The sequence below is a fragment of the Peromyscus californicus genome, unplaced genomic scaffold (genome assembly GCF_007827085.1).
Source record: "Peromyscus californicus insignis strain IS unplaced genomic scaffold, ASM782708v3 Scaffold_7__1_contigs__length_154581171, whole genome shotgun sequence".
Taxonomy (NCBI): Eukaryota; Metazoa; Chordata; class Mammalia; order Rodentia; family Cricetidae; genus Peromyscus; species Peromyscus californicus.
In genome coordinates this window covers 140,604,593-140,625,318 of record NW_026294595.1, presented here as the reverse complement: position 1 = coordinate 140,625,318, position 20,726 = coordinate 140,604,593, and the positions used below count along the sequence as shown (strand labels likewise).

General features: G+C 51.0%; 1 protein-coding gene across 15 annotated transcripts in view; it reads left to right on the top strand.

Moving 5' to 3' along the window:
- Nucleotides 1-20,726, top strand: part of Zmynd8 (zinc finger MYND-type containing 8) — a 103,141-nt gene that overhangs the window by 65,998 nt on the left and 16,417 nt on the right. For 11 of the 15 annotated variants that reach the window (XM_052723350.1, XM_052723356.1, XM_052723354.1 and 8 more), the window contains 5 exons: nt 1,233-1,373; nt 6,762-6,914; nt 9,394-9,903; nt 13,984-14,406; nt 16,652-16,842. In XM_052723350.1, the coding sequence (XP_052579310.1) occupies nt 1,233-1,373; nt 6,762-6,914; nt 9,394-9,903; nt 13,984-14,406; nt 16,652-16,842 (1,418 nt within the window). The remainder of the gene's footprint in view (nt 1-1,232; nt 1,374-6,761; nt 6,915-9,393; nt 9,904-13,983; nt 14,407-16,651; nt 16,843-20,726) is intronic. The other 4 variants (XM_052723357.1, XM_052723359.1, XM_052723358.1 and 1 more) reach the window with 1 other exon arrangement.

Here is a 20,726-nt window from a genome sequence, read left to right as displayed (position 1 = left end):
CCCGAGTGCTGGGATTAAAGGCGTGCGCCACCACCGCCCGGCTCCAATGCTCTTTGTAGGGCTGGAGAGGTTGCTTGGTGGTCGAGTGCATTCTGTACTTGCTGAAGGTGCGAGTTTGATTCCCAACCCTCGTCCACCTTCAGTTCTGAGGGATCAGACTCCTTATGGGCTCAGGGGGCACCTGGACTCACGTATACCCCCCCACCCCCCCACAGGCAGATGTGCAGAACTGGCGTCATACCTACCCAGCCAAGTGTGGGAGTTTTCTTCTTCCTCAGATGGGGTCTCACTGTGCAAGGCTGGGTGGCCTTGAACTCCTGCTCTTCCTGCATCTGCCTCCTCACCGCTGGGATTACAGAAACACCACGCTCAGCCTACATTTTTATAGTCTCTGGTGGTGTCTGGCTTCCTACCTTCTTAGGCCATTCATGTCTTCCTGTGGGGACCAGATCAACACAGCCTCTCACCTCAGTGATGAGTTTGCTGTCTTTTCAGGGCCCAGGAGCCATGTTGAGTGGTCCCGAAAATGTGTGAAGTGATGTGTGAGGATAACAGGTCCAGACTGGGCGAGTCCTTCGGCAGCTCTTAGCCCCTTTATAGATCATTTGGCCTTTGCCCCGCTTTTTCAGCCAGTGAAGGAAATCGTCTTAAAGTTTAAAAGCCTCATACATGAGGCTCATGCTCTGACTTCCTGTTAGAGTTTGAACCTCACCAAGGAAGAAGATAATTGGCCACCATCTCCCTTCTTCCCTGCATCTGGTACCCAGCTTGCTCTCATACAGCCTGAGAAACCTTGAGCCACTGGCTGGAACCCGGTAGGGGCTGGCCAGAGGCACATGCAGGCTGTGTGAGCAGCCCCTCAGACTCCCTCGAAGGGTTGCCATGCCTTTGGCAAGCCTGGTCCTTACCTGTGGTCTTGGTGTGGGAGGGGTTTGCTTTGCTCACTGTCTGAGGTTTACACCCGTGAATGGGCCACGGCAATTTCAGTGGCAGCTCGGCCATTTGTCTTAGAGCTTTGTGTTGGATAGGCTGCCTGGCCCAGCCGCCCTCTTATTTGGTGACAGCCCTTTGCTGAGTTCATGGCTATTCTCCCTACTGGATCCCATTCAGGACACTGAGATGCCCTTGAAGAACACCCTGTGCCTTCTCTCCTGTCCTCAATTCCGAACCTGTGAGGTTTGCTGGTTTACTGATTTGTAAAGCTGGCTTCTAACTGTGACATGCTTTTCCAGCTTCCCCAGCCTCCACAAAGACGGGGCAAGCAGGGAGTCTGTCTGGCAGCCCGAAGCCTTTCTCTCCGCAAGCACCAACACCCATCATGACGAAGACAGACAAGACCTCCACCACTGGGAGCATCCTGAACCTCAACCTGGGTCAGTGGCGTTTCAGAAGTGTGTGTGTTTGGTGGCAGTGACTGCTTCTGCACGTCCTTTTGTGAGTGGTTTCTGGCCATTGAAAATGTAAGAGCTTTGGTGGATGGAGGTGCGGGGTGTGCCAGAGGAAGGAACAGGGTGAAGAAGGCTTGTTTTCCTGAGGCTTGTTGGCATGCAAAGGTGTTTTCTCACAAATTATCCTGGGCCTGTCCTTACATGTGATCCACATAAACCAGCTTCCTCCTGTGTGACTGAAGCAAGTTTCATGAGTCTTACCATTCCTGGATGGGTATTCTGATAGTTTCTTTAATTCCCCAATTTAGTGTGAGTATGAGTGTGCTTGCCTAGTGCCTGTGGAGGCCAGAAGCCATCAGATCCTCTGAAATCAGAGTTACAGATGCCTGTAAGTCGCCATGTCAGTGCTGGGAACTGAACCAGGATCTGTTAACACAGCTAGTGCTCTAAACTCCTGAGCCATCTCTCTGCGTAGTTTTGGTGCCTGTCCTGGGTCTCACTCTGTAGACCAGGCTGGCCTTGAACTCACAGAGATCCACCTGGCTCTGCCTCCCGAGTGCTGAGATTAAAAGCGTGCGCCACCACTGCCCGGCACTCCTTGTTTTTTTTTTAAATGTTAATTTTCATCTGATTTTCTGGCTTTTATACCCACAGGCTTTCGATTGGCTTTTTTTCTTTGCACTGTTAGAGGTCAGACCTCGGTAGAGAGTGTGTGTATGAGTGACAGGGTATACCCACATAGTTCTTCTAGCTTTCAGTTAATTTTCTATGCAGCCTAGGGTGGCGCGCATTCATCCCAGGGGTGCAAGGTGAGATTCCTGGGGTCTGTAAGGTTGACTGACATGGGCCTGTAGTTCCTATTTCACTGAGTAATTGAATGCTGCCACCTTGTGGTTGGAGGCTGGAGGCGCAGCAAAGTATCCAGTGCTTATGAGGACCTTGGCACTGCGAATGACCTAGCCCCATTGGGTCCTGAGATTGAGAGCTGGGGTTAGAGTGTTCAGAAGGAGCAAGGGCCCTGGGCCACGGGAGCAGGTAGGGGTCAGTAAAAGGAAGAGCAGGGGCAGGAGGGCACAAAGAGGAAGCATCTCCCGGGGTTTGTGATGCTCCTGGGGGGAGCCCACCTGTGAGGCATTGGGTGAGGCATTGGCATCCAGGCCCATGCCACCTGCAGTGCTGTTGCAGATGGTGGCATAAAGACCTGAAGAGGTGGTTTGGGGTTCCCAAGGTGACAGGGCTGGAGGCCCCCGGGGCAGTCCTCTTCCGTCCACATCACCTACGTGCAGCCTGGCTGGAGTTGGACAGTCAAGGTCCTTACTGGGATTCCACCCAGAACCACCAGCCGGTCCCTCACTTGATTCAGAAGGGAGCCAATTGCCGTCTTGGGGACATTTGTTTTAGAAAATGTGGTTTCTTTTCTCGGGGCCGCCTCCCACCTTCACGCTCTGAACAGAAGCACTGAGCAGAGCGTTCTCACGGTGACATTTCCTCTTTGCCAATCAAGCCTGGCAAGAACAGTTCCTTCTGTAAACCAGGGGCCCCCCCGGGCATCCTCGTGACACCGTGGGCCTTTGAAGTGTGGCTTGATGGGTGGGTGTAGCCGTGGGTGGCTTGAAGGTGGCACCGGAGAAGCCATGATTCCTGTCCCGTCTTCCCTTATAACTCCTTCTGGGGCACATGTTTCAGCTCAACCTGTGGGGGTGAGAACACTGGGTATGTGGATGGGTTCCTGGGATGGAAGTTTTATCTCACAGAGAGATGCTCTGCTGGGGACCCAGGAGAGCACTGTGTGTGGGTGGGAAGGCTGAAGGGCAGAGGGGAATGCTGGGTGATTTGGCATTAGTTGTCTGCCCATGTGACACGTGATTCAGAGTCCTGGAGGCTGATGGTGAGATTATTATCCAACAAAACAGGGTTCTATTTAAAACAGCACACAGAGAAAGCCAAGTTAGAAATGCAAGGCACACCAGCAATGCCTGGGTTTGACTCTATATTCGGAGTGGATTATTTTATTTCTCTGTCTCTTCCCTTTCCTTTTTGAGGCAGGGTCTCACTATGTCGACTTGGCTGGCCTCGAACTCTGCTTGCCTCTGTCTCTTGAGTGCTGGGATTAACGGCATCTGTCTCTCTCTTTCTTCCCTCTCTCATGCGTTTTTCCGTGCCTGTGTGGAGGTCAAAGGACAGCTTCGGGAGTTGTTCTTTCACCATTCAGGTTCCAGGGCCAGAACGCCGATTGTTAGGTTTGGTGGCAGGTGCCTTTCACTGTTGGGCTCTCTCTCTGGGTCTGTTTTTGAGGCAGGTTGTCATATAGCTCAGCCTGACCTGGAACTCACTATATACCCAAGGCAGGCCTTGAACTTGTGACCATCCTGCTTCTGGACTCCTGCTTGTTCTTGTCTCTGAGGGAATTAGCAGCGCGCAGGTTGGCACTCTTGAAATGCCGTGTGTGTCCTTGTCCTCTGGAGATGCAGCTGACAAGCCTTGGGAAGAGCATTGTTGTAGTTCTGCTGTCACCCCTCCTGTTCCCTGTCCCCTAGGTGACACTGTCACCTGCTTTTCATCTCCTGTATGTGTCTGTACCTTTGGTTCTGAGTTTTACCCCTGGCAATGTCTGGTCCCTAGGATGTGGGTACCCCTGGCTGGGGGTGGGGGTGGGGCTAGGGTTTTTACTAACCCTGAACCGGTACACCCCACCACTGTGACTTTTCTGAGCCCCATGTCATGAGTAGCAATGCGGAGCAGCTCAGGAATGCCTGTATTCCCGTTCCCGTGCCATGGCTTCCTCCCTACACTACAGCTCCCTGCCTGTACCCCCAGTACACCACGGCTCCCTGCCTGTACCCCGGTTTCCTTTTCTTAGAAAGATTGTCTGTTGATGCTAACATAGGAGTCTACGCCTGCTGTGATAGCATTTGTGTTTACCCTAATCCCATTTGTGGGTAATCTGGAGCCTCCATCCTTACTTGTGGACACGAGGTTGTTGTCCGTTGGTGAAGACATTTCTGCCCGCGTGGGAGGGCAGACCAGGGAAATGAAGGGAGGGCCAGAGGCCTCATGGCCTTGACATTTGGAGACAGTTGCCAGATTGCCCTGTGAAGTTGCTTGGCTTCGTGCTCCCTTGCAGAAACGGAGGAGTGTGCCTTTCTGTCTCGAGCGTGGCTATTTTCCCTCCCCGGTTTCCATTTATAGCTGGGGCTGTCTTTATGTCAGCTGAAATGTTCAAAACGCTGGCAGCAGGCGGGGAGCTGAGCTGGAGTCGCTCCTGGCGGAGAAGGGCAGGGGTAGATGTCCCTGAGATAAGAGACCGCTTGCCGCTTTCTCCCCACAGAGGAGTAGAGAGTCCAAATCTAGCCAGCAGTCCAGGACAGATTATGTTTGGCTTAAGTCCCCAGAAGTCTGTTCTTAGACCTGATCCCAGCCCTCATGCATTGAGATGAATAAAAATAGTTTGGATAAACAGAATAATAGGTTGTTGGCCAGAGAAGCCTAATTTTGTAAAATGGGGCATGACTTTGGATTATAATATTACAGAGTTTAGTCTTTGAGACATGGGCATACACAGTAGCCCAGGCTGCCCTGTTTGCTATGTAGGTCAGGCTGGTCTTGAACTCGTGGCAATCCACGTGCTTCAGGGTAAAGTTAAGGAGAATGTCTACTCACAGACACGTGCATTTATTTACATGTCAGGCCAGCTCTGTCTCCTTGCCTGTGACATGGGTTCACAGCAGTTAAGGCAAACTGTGTTTCCTTTACTCACAGAGAGGATAGGTCTGATATTTGGGTCCCACCTTCAGCGGCCCTGAGTGGCCACCCTCCAAGCTACCTGAGGCAATGCTTCAGATGCTTGGAGACAAAGGCGAGTGTAGGGGAATAGTTTTCACTTTGTTCTCTGGTCCACTTAAATAAGCACTCCCTCCCCATCCCTGAAAGCCCCCGAAGCATGCCCGTGTGTGCTCATGGGAACACGTGCAAAGGAGGCCATAGAGATGGATGCTAGGGCCAGAAAGCAAGGGGGGACCTGCAGGTGGGACTTGCTCCTTCCAAATCCCTTCCAGACTACTCCAGCTGATCCTGGATGCACACAAGAACAGGTGTGCACTCATAGACCATTGGGGCTGCTTGTCTTTCTTACAGAGGTGGTGTCTCCACTTGCTATAAACATTCCTTCCCTTCCTTCAGGAAGGGAAGTGCATGTGTGTGCATGTGTGTGTCTGTGGTCTCTTGTGTTTGGGGACATCTTCTCCCAGTGGGGCCGACATTGTGGTGATACAGGAGCTGGGGCTGTTCGGCGCCTCTGTCTATGTGTGGGTTGGCAGGGGCTTTTGGGAGCTGTTTGGTGTTAGAGAATGCTGTGCTGTGGGAAGGCGTATGGCTCAGGGCAGAACCAGTGAGGTGAAAGCCTTGACAGCTCTTCCTGTCCAGCTCTCAGGTCACTTCTGGATGACCTCTGTAATAGCAGTGGAGACCCTGCGCTACCCTGTGGTAGCATGGAGGCAGGAACGCAGATCCAGTGGGAGCTGGCTCAGAAGGGGCGTCTCTGTCACTGATAGGATTCTGACCCACGTTTGGAATCAGCCGGAGGGGATGTTGTGGGGAGCAGGCCACCTGGATGGCAGTTAGCTCCACCTGCAGCTCTCCCCTCCATTCTGGACCTCCACGGCCACCTTCCTTCCCTCCTCTCCTCTTCCGTAGTGTTGGACACCGAGGAGAGTAGGAAACAATTCAAACAGTGAACTCACCGGCCCTTAGAAATCTGGTCTAGCTGGTCGTACAGCCAGTCCTTGGCAGAGGTAGCCAGGGCACTTGAGAGCTGAGTGTCAGGCCGAGGAACTCGGGTTCTTACTTGAGAAGACCTTTGGGCCCAGGTCAGTACCACAGGAGTCATCCCCTGCCTCTCCCCGTCTGCCCTGGGTGCTAGCAACCAAGCTAGAAAGGACAAGTCCCCTAATTCCTCTTTGTTGTTCAAACCTCAGCCAGGCTGGCCTGGGAATGAAAGATCCATGGATCCATGCTCACGGTGGCCTCTGGGGGTGCCATGCCTCTTTCTAGAGGGCAGCTGTCTCCATACCCTGGCCAGGCCGGTGTTTCCCTGTTGTTTGAGGTTGGATAGATTATTAGCAGCTTTCTCAATGCAGCTGAGCTCCACAAATGTTATCTCCAGCTGGGATAGGCGTTTTCTATACTCAATCAATTGTTCTGTGGGGGAAGTAAGCCAGCCATGTGTTTCCTGTTACCCTGGTCTCTGGGCAGCTGGATAGCCTGTTGTGGTTGGATGATTGAAAACGTGCTTAACATCCTGCTCACCTGAGTGGTGGGTGGTGGTTGCTGTCCCTCTCGTGCCTGTTCTGACGAGGATGTGGTGGTGTCTTCCAGATCGGAGCAAAGCCGAGATGGACCTGAAGGAGCTGAGCGAGTCAGTCCAGCAGCAATCAGCCCCCGTCCCTCTCATCTCTCCCAAGCGGCAGATTCGAAGCCGGTTCCAGCTCAACCTGGATAAGACCATAGAGAGTTGCAAAGCACAACTAGGTGCGTGCCCTGACTGCCTGCGCCGTGGGGACCGTGGGGACCGTTCTGGAGATGCACCTGGAGAGAAGAAGGCGTGGCTGGCTCTGATCTCACCAGCTGTCTTGACCTCCGTCTGTTCGGCTAGTTAGAATGCGCTGCATTTCTACTCCGGAATTGTTTCAGATTCGCTAGTCGGTTTTCCAGCAGGGCCTTTTGAATTTAGCGGAGGGTTTTCTCTGGCTGAGGTAGCCTGAGAACTTCAAGTGCAAATGTAAAAGTACCAGTGTTCCAAGTCTGCCTGGCTTCTCTCCAAACCCAGTGATGTCACAGCATTGTTCTTGAATGGGTCTTAAACAGCCCAAACCTCCCCTGCAGGTGGAGCCACCTACCCGCCCCACCACCCTCTTCTGGAAGTCTCTCTCTGATTTCTTTTCTGTTGGCTGGCCTCCTTTATTTCTTTCTTGGCCCAAGGAAAGAGGGGACCTTGGGTGGTGGGTCCTAGCCTCTGTGGAAGCCTCTAAATAATGACCATCTTACAGGGATTTGCCTTCTCCGTGGAAGCTGGTTTTTATCCACATGGCATATGTTCTGGAATACTGGTTGAGGTAGTAAATTAATCCAGGGAGACTGAGGAAGAAGTGATGGATAGTAGGACCCCAGGAGCAAGGGTCAGTCATTCTGAGGTGAGGTCTTTAGTGTCAGTGGGTGTCCTGGATCCTTAAGTGAGAAGGGAGTTGTAATTAGAGGTTTTCTGGGGATGACCAAGGATATCGTCAAGTTCTAGGCTTTTTAGGCTCAAAGCTCTGACTCTGAGAGTCTTGGCCACTGTCTTCCACGGGTCAATTAAGAAATGGGTAATAATGAAAAATTACTGTGGCTGCATCGGGAAGAGGAAGAAATGAAGGGGTCCTGATAGGAGGTTTGCATATCTAAGCAATTCTGATCAAGCTACGGTCCTGGTTGTCAGTGACCCACCACTGTCTCAGCTCTTGTGAGATGCGCTGACATGTTGTCAGAACAGTGTGAAATCCCTCCCACAGACAAGTGCCTCTGGTTGGTACCAGACTTCGGCCTTCCCTTCATGAGTTGCTGGGGAAATGACCATCGTTTCCATAGTGAGGTGGCACAAGGGTCCCTGCCCCGTTAGGACACTAAGTGGCAGGCTGAGGTCAGCCATTTTGATGTCTCTTCCATCCTTCCATAATGCTCTATTATTGCGAGTAAGAATTTTCCTACTTCATTTACCAACCCCATCCTGGATCCACTACGCTCTGCTGAGCCCTGTGTCTGTGTTATTCTGGGAGTTGTATAATAATCCTCAGCTCCATTTTAATAGAAGAAAACTCTGAGGCTTAAGAGCGGGTCATTTGCTCAAGATCCCACAGATAACAGCTTCTGTCCCCTGTGCCCGATGCTTGCCCACCAGTAGCACATGCCTCTGACTGCACTATCATTCCAGACCTCATGTTTGGGTGGTTGTTGGACCCTGGGAGAGGCAGCTACCATTCCCTAGCGATTCTGCTGACCTGTGTCTTGGCTCTGCACGGCTCTTGTCCTTCCTGAGATTTTCTTTGATGTGTCCAGATCATGGCAGAGACAACTAGGCCATTGCACTGGAGTGAAGGTGGTATGGAGAATTAGTTGGGTTTTCATTCTTTTGGGTTTTTGTTGTGATTTACCTGCTGCCTGAGCTGGGCGCATACATCATGTGTGTGCGACACCTGCCGCCGTTCTGTGTCCGTTGATGGACATGCGATGGACATGCGCGGGTGTGGTTTCCTCTTGCCCCCTTTGTGAGTGGAAGGCCGTTGCATTCACATGAGCACCTGGGGTTCTGCAGCAGCACACGGAGCCAGCTGGAAGGCTGGGCACAGGTTGTCTGGAGACCTGCCTCCACCTACGGGGTGCAGCAGATTCTGCCTTTGCCAGTCTGCTGCTTGCTAATACCAGAGCAGCATCCCATGGAGACTGGTTCCTACCGCCTTGAGGCCTATGCAAAGATTCTTTACTCATAACTTGGGTAAAGAATTCTCATTTTTTAAAAAAAGGTGAAAAGGCAATGCACACAGGTAAGCCAGTGCTGCCCAGATGGGAAGTGTGAGGGTAGATGTGCATAGGGCTGAGCAGTGGCCGCCATGCTAAGGCTCTGGCCTTCTGGAGCCCTAGACACAGGCAGAAGCCTGCCTGTTCACAGTTGGGAGGGGTATTGAGTCAGGAGCCCAGGCTTCTTGTTGGGTTCTCGGTTGATTTTCCTTGTGCATAGACCTTGGCTCCTCTGGGCCCTTGTTTTAATGGCCCTCCCGTCTCCCCATCAGTCAGCGTTGCAGTCTTAGCATAAACCTGGCCGTCCGTAGGTCCTCCCCTGCTTTCTTTGAACCTTGATCACCCCCAAGTCCTCTTCCTTGCTGTCCCCACCACGATGATGATGCCACTTGAAAGATGAGCGTGTTTCCCTCCGTCTTTCTTGCATGGCTAAGCTGTGCTTCCTTTTCGCTCTTAGGCATAAATGAGATCTCGGAGGATGTTTACACAGCCGTGGAGCACAGCGACTCGGAAGATTCTGAAAAGTCGGAGAGCAGCGACAGTGAGTATGTCAGCGATGAGGAACAGAAGCCCAAGAATGAGCCGGAGGACCCCGAAGCCAAAGAGGGGAGTCGGGTGGACAAAGAAGCCCCCGCCGTTAAAAAAAAGCCCAAGCCCGCAAACCCGGTGGAGGTGAAGGAGGAGACAAAAAGCAATTCTCCGGCCGGCGAGAAGGCAGACCCTGCCCCCGCCAAGGACAAGGCCAGCCCTGAGCCCGAGAAGGACTCGGTGGAGAAAGCCAAGCCGTCGCCTCACCCTACAAAGGACAAACTGAAGGGAAAAGATGAGACGGATTCTCCCACAGTGCATTTGGGCTTGGACTCTGATTCAGAGAGTGAACTTGTCATAGACTTAGGAGAAGATCCTTCTGGGCGGGAGGGTCGCAAAAACAAGAAGGAGCCCAAGGTGCCATCACCTAAGCAGGATGGTAAGTCGCATATACAGCCTGCAGCTTTGGATTGTTGCTTGGTCACACTGAGGGTCACACTCAGGACCTTGCGTGTGGTAGGCAAGTGCTCTACCACTGAGCTATTACACTTTGAGTGTGTGTGGTTGTGAAGCCCAGTGTGACGGGGAGGGTCTCGGTCCCCAGCCGGTACACCCACCTGGAGCCATGACCTGCACGTGGGCCTGAATGGTCCTCAACACAGAGAAAGAGAAGTCTCAGTCATTCTAGCCACTTCTTGTGAGTTTGTTTTAGCCTTAGGTCTGCTTGTTTAAGGTTCTATGACCAAGGATGATCTTGAGCTTGACCTCGACTTTGGATTCTCCTGCCTCCACCTTCCATGTGACAGGATTATAGGCATTTACCATTACACTGGATTTATGGGTGCTGGTGATTGAACCCATGGCCTTATAACCAGGCAAGCACTCTCCCCACTCAGCTCTGTGCCCCTCTAGCTAACTGCTTTTTAACGTTCAGACAGTTGGGTGGGGCTCAGGGGTCAAGGGCTCTCTCAGTAGGAAGATCTAGATTCGGTTTCTCCTCCTCATGCCCTGCATGGGTAGATGTATTTTCTTACTAGGAGAGGAATTCATTAGGGGTTGTGGTACTAGGGTGGCCCAAGACTTCTTGGAGCATTGAGAACGGAAGAGTCCCCAGTCAGCACACTGGGCATGAATGTACCCCGATGCTGGAATTCTCTGTAATTCTTTGTCCCTTATGGTGGAAGTGCTCTAGGTGCAACTCTGGCCTTTAGCCACTAGATGGCAGCAACACTCGCCCATCAAACATGTCTTTTCCCTAGTGGGCAAAACCTTGCGGCCTGAGGACCCCCTGAATCCTCAGGCTTGTTGCTGTTGTGATGAGCAGCGTAGGCCGGCACCCTCTGCAGTGGCCATTCTGGCAACCTCCCCAGAAGGGGCTGAGTAACAGCAAGTTTCTGACTGAGCAGGTGGGTGGCCAGAGGACACCCAGGAATGACATCACTTAAGTACACGTGAAAGGGTGGCCGTCAAGCTGGGTGTACTTGGTGAGGGACAGCTAGGTGTCAGTTTGGAGTGGGCTTGCTTTCTGACAGGAGCCAATTTCTCATCGTAACCCAGGGGGAAGGTATGAATCTGTGCCCCCCACAGTCTTGTAGCCCGGTGACCGAGAGCAAGTCCTAACTGTCCTGCTGTGCCTTGAGAACCTTTTCTCTGTGGGGTACCCAGCTGGGCAGTCTGGAACCTCGGCTCTTAATAGAGACAGATTTCTGTGACCAAGGGGAAGGGAATGAGATACCTGTGATGGGGAGGGGCGAGGTGGAGAGGGCAGAGCTGTTGCCTAGGCCTGTTGAAGGCCTCAGAAGTCTGTCTGGGGTGGAGAGGAGGTAGAGAGCATAACTTTTACTGCTCAGTAGGTGAAACTTTTCCTCCATATGAGGATTGTGACACTTAGAATCTCCCATTCCTTCTGAAACAGGCTGTGTGTGTGTGTGTGTGTGTGTGTGCGCGCGCACGCATGTTCTTACATATGTATATGTGTGGTTCAAAGGACAACTCATGCCATTATTCATGGTGGCAATTTTCTTAACCTGCTGGGTCACCTTGCCAGCCTCTGAAGCACATCTTTTGATTGACTTGCCTTCTGCCTTGGCTTTGAGGAAAAGTTTTATATACACATATGTACTAAGGTAGCTATGGTGATGCAAAGTTTTAATCCCAGAACTTGGAGGTAGAGGCAGGAGACTTAAGGAGTTCAAGGCCACCCTCGGCTACATCAGACCCTGTCTCAAACAAAACAGACCAAACAAAACACTCTATCCCAACTTTGGGGGAGTCATGAACAAGGGTTTCCTTTTGGTTGTGAGCTTCCTAGCAGTGAAAACAAGAAGGAAAGCTTAGTTCCTTAACAGTCCATGCTTTTAAAAAATCAGAAGATGTCTAGCAGAGCTATTCCTGGTTTTGGTGTCTGAAGGAAACTTCTGTAGACCCAGAAAACCCTTATTGGATGGCAGAAGGTTGAGTTAAAGATGGTTCTAGAGCACAACACAATCAGAGCAGCTTTCCAAGGCTTGAGTCAAACTTACTTTTGTAAACCGGAGTCCCCGCGATGGATGGATGGGTGGATGGATGGATGGATGGATGGATCGTGGATCCTCTTTCTGAGAGGCGGCACTGCCAACGTGTCTACAGCCATGTTCCCTCTGGTCTGTTGTGAAGTGAAGGGCTTTGTGGAGTGCGGCCACTCTTCAGCCCAGAATTCAGTGCTAAATGAAGATGCAGACACAGCCTTTGCACCCAGGGAACTTCCTGACTACCCATCACTGTGGGCATTTCCATCTTCAAAGGGCTGTTAGTTCTTAGAAATGCAAAACTCTGACCCCTGTCTTATTAATTTAATGGGGCTTGTAGGCAATTTGCGTTTCTTTACAGTGATTGGTTTTATAGTCTGGATTCTGTAGGACAAATGAATTTCCCAGAGCTTTGCAAATACCCCACCCCAAACACCGGAATTCTCCCCATTGAAGAAACCACTGAAGAAATTTCTGGAATTTGTCCCATTGAAGAAATTTCCCCCACACCCTTGGTAATCCCAACCCATAGCCTGAGGAAACGCTGCCAGCACACTTGTCTCTCTCTGCTAGTTTTCCTTTGGGTAAAGATCACCACCAAGTCGATGCACATCAGAAAACCAGTCAGGAGAGAGGAACTGACCTTTTTGAGCCCCTAAAAGTGGCCAGGCTAGCTAGTCAGCAGTGATAATGACATGTATGTCACTGGCCGAAGCCCGAGTCCCCACAACCTTTTCTTCAGGTTAGAACCCTTGCTGGACACCACAGCTGTCTTGCTGGTGGAATGGCTGATTTAGAGCTTTTTCTGGACCTAGGACAGACGAGCTGTGTCTAGTGTCCGTCAGACCAGCCAAGAGGACCAGCCAGCTCTGCCTCCCTTACAGTTTCCTCATCAGCCTCACTGAATGCTGGTCTCCAGAGGAGCAGGGTGCTCACTAGACAGGAAACTGTCGCCTTAGAGGGGCAGCAGCTCTTCTCTTCCATGACATCCTGTAACCGAAAGCTTGCCCAGAATCCTGTCTGGAATAACCTATGTGTTTTTCTGGGTGATCTGAATCTAAAAGGGCAAGCTTCATGAAATGCCAAGGAGTGTGGTCCATGATGGCAAAGCCCCCTTGTACCTGTGTTTGGTGTGTGTTTTCTGAGCACCCTGGGTGGGGTATAGTGCAAGCTGCCATCACCCCCTTGGTTAGTGCCCCACCCAGCCCTTGGCATAATGCTTTTAAAACAACTCTTTAAAAAAAAAATTTAGGCTGGGTGGTGGTGGCGCACGCCTTTAATCCCAGCACTCAGAAGGCAGAGCCAGGGAGATCGAGGCCAGCCTAGTCTACAGAGCAAGATCCAGGCACCAAAACTACATAGAGAAACCCTGTCTCGAAAAACAAAACAAAACAAACAAACAAAAAGACTTAAACTTGACTATTACATGATAGGAAATCTGGTATTGTGTGCTATCCATGAAGGACCATGGCAGAAACACCTAGAATGCAAGCTGAAGTTGGGTTATTTGAAGGGCAGGAAGTCCAGGTTGAGTGTGTTGGGGGAAGGTTCTCAGGCCTGGGGCTGAATTCCTTTGTTAAATGTCTAGGCAGCCCCTCCCAGAGACTTTGGTACACCCTGGACAATCAGAGCAGGGTCATCTAGTCTTGGAGTCCACACCCTGTTGGCTTTCTAGCCCAAGGGTTTCTCCCCTCTCTGTAGGGCCTGCTCCTGGACTGGTCCCCATCATCCCCAGCTGTGCCACCGGTTATGGCTGCTCCACAGGGGGTGGGTCTTGCCCTCTTTGCTTCTAGAAGTCTTGCCAGGATGTGAGGTGGGGTGTGAACTTGCTCTCAGTTAGGCACAACTCAGCTGTGACAGAGGCTGGGCATGTCCTTGGGCCTCCAGGCCATTCTGAATTCCCTGAGCGGTCTGCCTCTGCTGAGTTTGACCCAGAACTGGCCAGTGGTCTGAAGTCTCTGCTCATGAGTCCAACCCAGCTTCTGCTTGTTTCCATGCCGGTCTGGCTGTAGCTATAGGTAAACCGCCACCGTCTACCGTGGCTGGCAACCAGTCTCCCCCAGAGACGCCGGTGCTCACCCGCTCAGCCACCCAAGCACCCGCGGCGGGGGTCACCGTGGCCGCCACCACCAGCACGATGTCTGCCGTCACGGTCACAGCACCGGCCACCACCGCCGCCGCCGCCGCCGCCGCGGGAAGCCCGGTGAAGAAGCAGAGGCTGCTCTTACCGAAGGAGACTGCTCCAGCCGTGCAGCGGGTCGTGTGGAACTCATCAAGTAAGTTTCAAACGTCCTCCCAAAAGTGGCACATGCAGAAGATACAGCGTCAGCAGCAGCAGCAGCAGCAGCAGCAGCAGCAGCAGCAACAGCAGCAGCAGCAGCAGCAGCCTCTCTCTTCCCAGGGGACAAGATATCAGACCAGACAGGCTGTGAAAGGTACCTGCCCCTCTGTTCTCTGTGGCGCCCACGCCCTTTTTGCCACATCAACAGGAGACAAGCCACCCCTGTTGAATTTTCCCCCCCATTCCTGTGTGTGTCATGGTCATTGCGGGCCTTACCCATCTCATATGGTGTTATTTTTTAAAAAACTGGCTTGCTATTTACTATTCACTTGAATTTTTTGTTTTATTTGATTTTTTTTTTTTTTCATTTTATAAATGATACACAAGTCCCCTCCTTACAGAAGGGACAGAATACGTTTGTAGAACTTTGAATGTTAAATGTGGGCCCATTCACTGTCCATGTCATTGTTCACCCTTCTGTGACAATTATAAGTAATTGTTGTGAAAAGCCATTCCCAGTGCATGCATATACATATGTTTTTATACCATATACTATTATACCATAAAAATATTACTTTTTTTCTTTTTTCTCTTTTTTTTTTTTTAAAACAAAAATGGTACCATTCTTGATTTTTTTTTTTTTTCCTCCCACTCATCAGCATGTTTTAGAGGTCTGTCTGTGTCTTATTCTTTTGGACTGCTGCATAGTATTTCCTAATTTACTTAAAACATTCCCCTGCTAGTAGACATTTAGAGTGCTTTCAGTTTTTCCCCTCCTGTTAGCATGCTGCGATGAATAGATCTGTGTAATACGCCTTGCGAGCATGAGTGAAAGTTTATAGAGTATGAGGAGTGGTAGGTGATGTTCCTTTAAAAACTAGTGCTCCGTTCCATGTAGAAGATGAGGCAGCCACATTGCGACCATGCAGTTTAGCTACATGATCAACTCTACCCTCAATGCTGGAGGTCTGTCCCTGTCCTACAGCTGATGGGCTCAGCCCAAGTGTGGGTCTGGATGGCATCAGTGTACCCAGATTCGGGAGCAGCAATCTGGGCCTGGTGCCTTGGGGGAAAGGAGCTTCCTCCACATCCACCCTTTCCCCAATGCTCCCTCCATCAAAGCTAGCCCCAGTGAGGAAACTCCACAGAGCTGGTGTGAGGCCCGTCCCAGGGACACCTGCAGAAAGAGGGCCTGAAGAACTGGACAGGTCAAGAATGAGCTGGGTTGATGCTCAGCATCGGAGGTAGTGGAGCCAGTGGAGCCGGGCTGAGATTAGGACTACCCCCTGTTGGATTCTGTCTCCACAGAGGCTGTCCCTGCGGGTGGGGCAGGTGGGTGTAGCATCCAGACCTGGTGGCAGTAGAGTCCTCAGCTTTCAGGTAGCGAGTCTTGTGTGAGACTGGTAAAGTTTAGTTCAACTGATAAGGGCTGGTTTTAATCGGTAATACGCTGCCATACCGGAAAGTCTCTGGGACAGATTCAAGCAGCATTACTCCACCACCACAGGCCAGACCTGGACCAGTGAAGCACTCCTGCACCCCCCGTTCATTAAAATGGCTAAGCATTGGTTTTAATCACTCATAGCATACTGCACTTTTAGCCACAGTGGCAAGGACTGACTTCAATGAGTTGTGATACTGTTTTGCCACCAATTAAAGTGGTAGGTGTTGATTTTAATGAGTACTGTGCTGTTGGACTTTTGAAGTTGTTGGGTCATGGGTCTAGTTCAGTCTTAGAATGCTTGCCCAGCATGCATAAGGCCCTGGATTCAGTTCCCAGTACTGCAAAACTCCAAAAATGTCAAGGACTGAGATTTTAACGGGTGGTGGACTATTGTCCCCTTCAGTGACAGTGGTCGGAAGTGATTTTAATTAGTAGAACATTGGTACTACGCCACGTGAGAAAGGAGCCCAGTGCGACTTATGCAGGGGTTGCTGGCGTTTCTAAAAGTAGAAGGGGATGGCTGAGAGAAAGGAAAATTAAATATTGGAACAGGAGCCGAAGGGTCTGTGTGTGAAGCTGGTTTTGCTGATGAACGGTCACGCTCTTCTCGTAGAGGTGAGGAGACGGTGGCCCACATCTTCAGCTGTGGGCTGTGTCCACCTGTAAGTGTTTTTACTAACCTGGCTCTTCGAGGCTGGATCAAGTCACCTAAACGGTACCACCTTGAACTCTTAGAGATGTTGGCATTTGCTACAGTCTTTGCAGTCCAGGATTAGGGCCTGCTGGAGAAGAGAGTTCAGAGGAGCCTGGCTCCAGTGTGGTCCAGGTGAGACACTGTCACTCCTAGCTCAAAAGCTGGCTCTGGTTCCGTGAAGAGTTCCCTTTCTTCGCCCAGCTGTGTGCTGGGTCGCGCTTCCTCACATGACTAGGGTGACCGGACCCTTTGCTTTCTCAGCCGTGCAGCAGAAGGAGGTCACGCAGAGCCCATCCACTTCCACCATCACGCTGGTGACCAGCACTCAGCCGGCAGCCCTGGTCAGCAGTTCTGGCTCTGCAAGCACCCTGGCATCCGCTATCAATGCCGACCTGCCCATCGCCACCGCCTCCGCCGACGTGGCCGCCGACATCGCCAAGTATACCAGCAAAGTGAGTGGGTGGGTGGCGCTGTGGCTGTGGTGGGGTCTTGGGGCCGTGACTTGGTGCTTTGTTAAAAGGCTGAGTTGCTGACTTTCAGGAGGGTCTCTACGGCCAGTCTTGCATTTGGGTCTCAAGTTAGTTCGTCTAGTTCTGACTTTTTTCATGTGTTATCAGTGGTCAAAACTAGGTTTGGAATATCCCACCCAAGCACTCTACTGTCGCGTCGTGTTCCCAGCATTGTGCTTTTTATTTTGAGACAGGGTCTTCATCTGTAGTCTAGGCTGGCCTTGAAGGACTCTTAAGCACCTGGGATTGTAAGTGTGTCATCATGTCCCCGCCCACCTTTGGTTAGTTCTTGATTTCTCCTGGGGAGATGTGGACAAATGTCTGTGGACGCCACAGAAGGCACCGACAGCAAACCAGAGAAACGGTCCTTGCTTGGTGGACCCATGAGTTCGTAAGGTGTAGGAGGAGCAGGAGTGATTCAGGCCGCTAGCTGCATCATTCACAAATGTCAGGGATGAAGAAGTCGCCTCCCTGGACCTGGGTGCTCACCTGGCAGGCAGTGAAACTGTGGAAGTTTCTCCCCAGTTACTATTTACACCACCTCGGGGCCGGTGAATTCTGTAGCTTTCAGAAGGCTGGTGAGTGCGTGTCCCGTCCTCCCTGGAGGGACAGTTCCAATAATCCAGAAACACTTTCCTGTCACGGCAGTGGTCCAGTCTGCAAGAGGGCTGGGTTTAAGGTGTATGATTCGGCACAGTGTGTCACCAGATCTCCAGCTGCTCATTCAGGACAGATGTGACAGTACTGGAGAGTCACTGTCCTGTGAGCAGCTGACAGAGAAGGAATGCTGGACCAAAGTGCGAGACTTCACTGTGACACCAGCAAGGTGAGATGCCAGAAACCAAGCAGGTCAGGGGCCCCTGGGTCCCCTGTAAGTTACCCACTCTCTAGACACAGTCCCTGCTGGTGGCCTGACTGGCAGGATTGTCCACTGTGTGTGAACTTGGCCCAGTCTCCTTTTCTCTTAATTGACCAAGGCTTGTATGGCCATGTTGAAGGGATAAAACGCACACTTCTGCTTGGCATCATGGGACCTCTGCTGTGCCCTGCAGGTGTTGGTAGATAGTGATCATGACCCTCGGGCTCCAGCTACACTGGTGGCTAGCTGTCAGCTCACCCCTAAGGACGGGAATGACGCCTGGGTGAGGGTACTTGGGTCCATCACTGCTGACCTAGTGCATGCTAGCCAGGTGCCTGCTTACTGGGCTTATCACTGCCGGTAATTTAATAACTAATGAGAAGTGCTTTCCTAAATGACCGTGTGAGCAAGAACAATGTTTTTCCTAATGAGGAGAGGAGTGTTTAGTAATCAGTGAGTAAGCAGTTCAAGTTACAGGGGGACAGGGAAGAAAGTGGAGAACAGTGTTTCTCCAGGTTTTTGTTGTTGTTTTTGTTTTTTGTTTTGTTTTGTTTTTTTGGGGGGAGGTTACTTATTTATTTATTTATTGACACAGATTTGCTGGGTTGCTCAACCTGGTCTCAAATTCTCAGTAAACCTCAGTAAACCTCAGTAAACCTGGCCCCCTAAGTCCTGGATTATAGGTGTGAACCACTCCACCCAGCTTGGAATTTTTTCTTTAGTTGATTTTTAAAATGAATTTTTACATGTCTGGGTATTTTGCCTGTATGCAGGGTTAGGGTTCGGTAGCGTGAGGGTTGAGCACACCGCTTGTGAAATTCTTTCCTCAGATCAGAAGAGGGAGTCAGATCTCTTGGGGTGTGAGTCAGCAGTGGTTGTGAGCTGCCATGTGGGTGCTGGGAATCAAACCCCGGTCCTCTGGAAGAGCAGCCAGTGCTCTAACCACTGAACCATCTCTCCAGCCCCCTGCTTGAAATTCGTAAATTTTATGTTAAAAATTACTTTACTGGGTTCACAGTAGAAATGTAAAATTCTGGATGGTGAAAGAAATCTAAGGTTTATATTCCCTATAATTGTTTCTTGTCTTTTTTTTTTTTTAAATCTTTTGTACATGTCACTGTTACCCAGTGTTTGTGACAGAGTCCTACAGAACCTAGAGAAACCATACAGCCCACACATGAAGACACAGTCCTGTCCACTCTTCCAGCCCTGTCTGCTCTTCTTTAGTTGACGAGATTGTTGGGGCTGGGGAGATGGCTCACAGGATAAAGAACTTGCCTGTCTCGAATTCTGGCACCCTAGACCTGAGCTGGAGTACTCAGAGCAAGCCGGCTAGCTAAATTCCCTTGAATCCGTGAGATGTGAGTCGAGTTGAGAGAGCCTGGCCTCAGTGGAGAAGGTGGAGAGGGATTGAGGAAGTAAACTCCTGGCACCCGCGTGTGCGCGCACACACACACACACACACACACACACACACACACACACACACACACGCATACACACTCACTGCACATGTCTGCATTGGGGGGAGGGGCGGTGAGGTGTCTCTGCCGGTAAAGAGGAGAGTTGGAAAGGAGGTTGTGGTGAAGGTGTGAGATGGTAGTCTGGTGGAATGTTGAAGGAGGGGACTCACAATTGCCCACCCATTCCATTGCCACCCTCCATTGATGGGGCCAAGCTGTTCATTTACAGAAGGGGAGACTGGTTTACTTACAAATGGGCAAACTGAGCCGGGCGGTGCTGGCGCACGCCTTTAATCCCAGCACTTGGGAGGCAGAGCCAGGCGGATCTCTGTGAGTTCGAGGCCAGCCTGGTCTCCAAAGCGAGTTCCAGGAAAGGTGCAAAGCTACACAGAGAAACCCTGTCTCAAAAAACAAAAAAAAAAAACAAAAAAAAAAAAAAATGGGCAAACTGAGGCCTGCACTGGATCTGCCACAGCTCCTGCGACCATTTAAATTCTGTCATCCTCTGCAAATGCCCTTCTGACAGCCAAGAGGAAGAACGGCCTGTTTGGGGAGATACTTTCTTTGCAATACTACAACTGAACATGGTGACATTTGCAGGGAACTGATGAACCAGCCTGTCCTGAGGCGCCTTCGAAGGCCCAGACTTGTACAAGTGTTTGGACAGAGGAACGCTCTTTATTAAAGTCTGCCTTTGCCGGGTTTGGGAGGGAGAGTCCGTCCATGAATGCTTTAAAGTTAAGCATTGTGTTAGTGATAGATTGGCTTGGCTATTCAGTCTCTCCCCTGCGTGCACCCCACCCCACCCCACCCCCGTCTTTCTGAGACAGGGTTTCTCTATCTCTGTCCAGGAACTCTATTTGTAGAGAGGCTGACCTCAAACTCACAGGGATCCACCTCTGCCTCCTGAGTGCTGGGATTAAAGGCATGTGCCCCCACACCCCACTCAGTTTTCTCTTAATGCAGTTTTTGTATATTATTGCGGTGGGTGAGGTGTGGGGGGCGGTCAGGAGGATGGGTGGCTGGCCTCCATGGAAGCCCAGGGCATGCATGTGTGTAGCGCATGGGCCTGCAGCACGTGCGAGTGTAACTCCCAACACATACTTTATTCATCTGACACCCATTTTGGGTAACTGGTTTTGTCCTTAGTGGTAGTTAAGTGATGACATGTTCATTAGCATATTTTCCTGTGAAACAGACAGGTCTGTCTGTCTTTTGTTTTCTTTTTTTAAAGATTTATTTATTATGTATACACTGTTCTGCCTGTGTACCTGAAGCGGGCACCAGATCTCATTATAGATGGTTGTGAGCCACCATGTAGTTGCTGGGAATTGAACTCAGGACCTCTGGAAGAGCAGCCAGTGCTCTTAACCTCTGAGCCATCTCTCCAGCCTTTTTTTTTGGGGTTTTTTTTTTTGGTTTTTTTTTGGTTTTTTGAGACAGGGTTTCTCTGTAGCCCTGGCTGTCCTGGACCTTGATCTGTAGGCCAGGCTGCCCTCGAACTC